Source organism: Mesitornis unicolor, unplaced genomic scaffold (genome assembly GCF_000695765.1).
Source record: "Mesitornis unicolor isolate BGI_N332 unplaced genomic scaffold, ASM69576v1 scaffold39247, whole genome shotgun sequence".
NCBI lineage: Eukaryota > Metazoa > Chordata > Aves > Mesitornithiformes > Mesitornithidae > Mesitornis > Mesitornis unicolor.
Genome location: NW_010197770.1, coordinates 778 through 2,624, shown reverse-complemented (window position 1 = coordinate 2,624; position 1,847 = coordinate 778). Strand labels below are relative to the sequence as shown.

The window sequence follows — 1,847 nt, the reverse complement described above, 5'->3', positions numbered from 1 at the left end:
AGGAGAGGAGAGGAGAGGAGAGGAGAAAGAAATTTATGATCAAGATGAAAGAAAGAACAGTAGTTACACTATCAGGCAAAATAAGTACTCTTCTCTTGCATGGTCACTACACAAACTGGTTGGATATCCTGATGAAAACATTCATCTGTCATTTTATATAAAACATAAACTTAATGCTACAAAAAGTCCTTCTGAGAGGTTATCCAGTTCCTACTTCCTTATCTATAGAAAACTTCCTTGAATTTTAAAAGAAACAGAGGCTTCCTAGCTCCTAGCAGATAAAGTGGAAAAGCACCTACAGGCTAAACCCACTCCCATAGCACAAAGTTGGGTGGGGAACACGCATGGCCATGGGAAGCGCACTGCCTCTGCAGAGGAGCTAAATGGCTGCACGCAACCAGTGCCAGTCAAAAGAGAGGTCAGTTTGTAGAAAGCTGTATGTATGATGGAAAAAAAATGTACTGTCTGCTTAATTCTGCTACTCTAAACCTCCTGAAATGCCCTTAGCAGAGGGTTGGTCCTATTCAAGCAATTAAATTAATTGCGTAGCGACATTAGGGGGCTGCAAGGTGTTAATACATCCCTTGCTGTGTTCCAGCACTTAGCCCTAAGCAAACACCGTGGGTTACATCCAAAGAACGCACTGACGCTGATTACACTTCCAGAAAACTTTCCTAACATCTGATTGCCCCTCTGCTCCTGAGCTGTATTAAATGTTCAACAATTTTCCCCATTTCAGACACCAGACTGATCATAACTGCCAGGACACTTCAGTAACAGGTCTTCTCCACCTCAGCTTTCCAGTGACAATTTCCAACACTCCCAAGTCCTGTTCTTACAAAGCATTGCTGAATTTGAACTACATCCCTTTGCTAGTCCACAGCATACTTATGAGTTTGGGAGGATTTATTTCTGGCTCAAGGCTGGAATCAAGTTTCACCATCTCTCTCTAAATCACTGTATGTGTTTTCCATTGTAAATCTCTATTTTTAACTGAAAAAGTTAAAACACTTTGGGGGAGATAGGAAGAGAGAAAACCACTGTATATTAGTCCTGATGACTTATAGTAACATCATAGTTAACGTGTTCATATCTTAGAAAAAAAAAGCTGCATTTTTCACCTACTTACAACAAGGACTGCCTTTAGCACTTATAGGGATGGCAGAGAAAATACACAGGAATACAGCTGCTGTATGGATGCAGGCATCTTGCTCTGCTATGTCATTAGACATCTTAGTCCAGAACTGTCTTGACCTCGCCCTGCCTTTCACAGGCATTTATGTCATAACAGTGCTGCAGAGCAAATCCCAAATTTCTTTCTTAGAAAATTCTTTGCCTGAGTTTGGATGAAGGACTTGACTATAATTAAATATCTTCCATATGGGCAGAACACATATAGGATTAGCACATCAGCAAAATTAGTGTTGTAATACTGACAACATGATAGAGAAAGAAAATATATGGGGAAAAGAAAGATCCACTTGCCTGGAGGGTGTTGCTGCCTGGATTATGTATGGAATTAAACTGTTTCATGTGCATTCGAGCTCTTGCAATATCCCTGAGGGACTGAAAGATATAGTCCACTGCATTTGTGGCTTTCTGAGATGTCAGGTTCAGCGACGAGTCACAGCCTGAAAGAAATAAAGAAGCATGGAGCTGAGTGAGTGAAAAACTTTTAAGTGTCTTGATAATAAGCCGTAGGAAAAGGATAACTGGAAGGAAATCTTAAATTAGTTTCATCATGTTATATTATAGAAACGCAAGGTCTTATTAGACAGCATGTCCTCAGCATGGCATGAGTCTCCGTAGCTAAGCAAAAAGGCATAAATCCCAGATGGTAAGCAAAG

General features: G+C 40.4%; 1 protein-coding gene across 1 annotated transcript in view; it reads right to left on the bottom strand.

The window, feature by feature from the left end:
* The window catches only part of SCFD2 (sec1 family domain containing 2), a gene marked incomplete at its 5' end in the record, with an annotated part of 13,274 nt that extends 11,643 nt beyond the window's left edge, over positions 1-1,631 (bottom strand). Inside the window, one exon of the mRNA XM_010188913.1 lies at positions 1,486-1,631. Within this exon, the coding sequence (XP_010187215.1) occupies positions 1,486-1,631 (146 nt within the window). The remainder of the gene's footprint in view (positions 1-1,485) is intronic.
* Between the last annotated feature and the right edge of the window lie 216 nt (positions 1,632-1,847).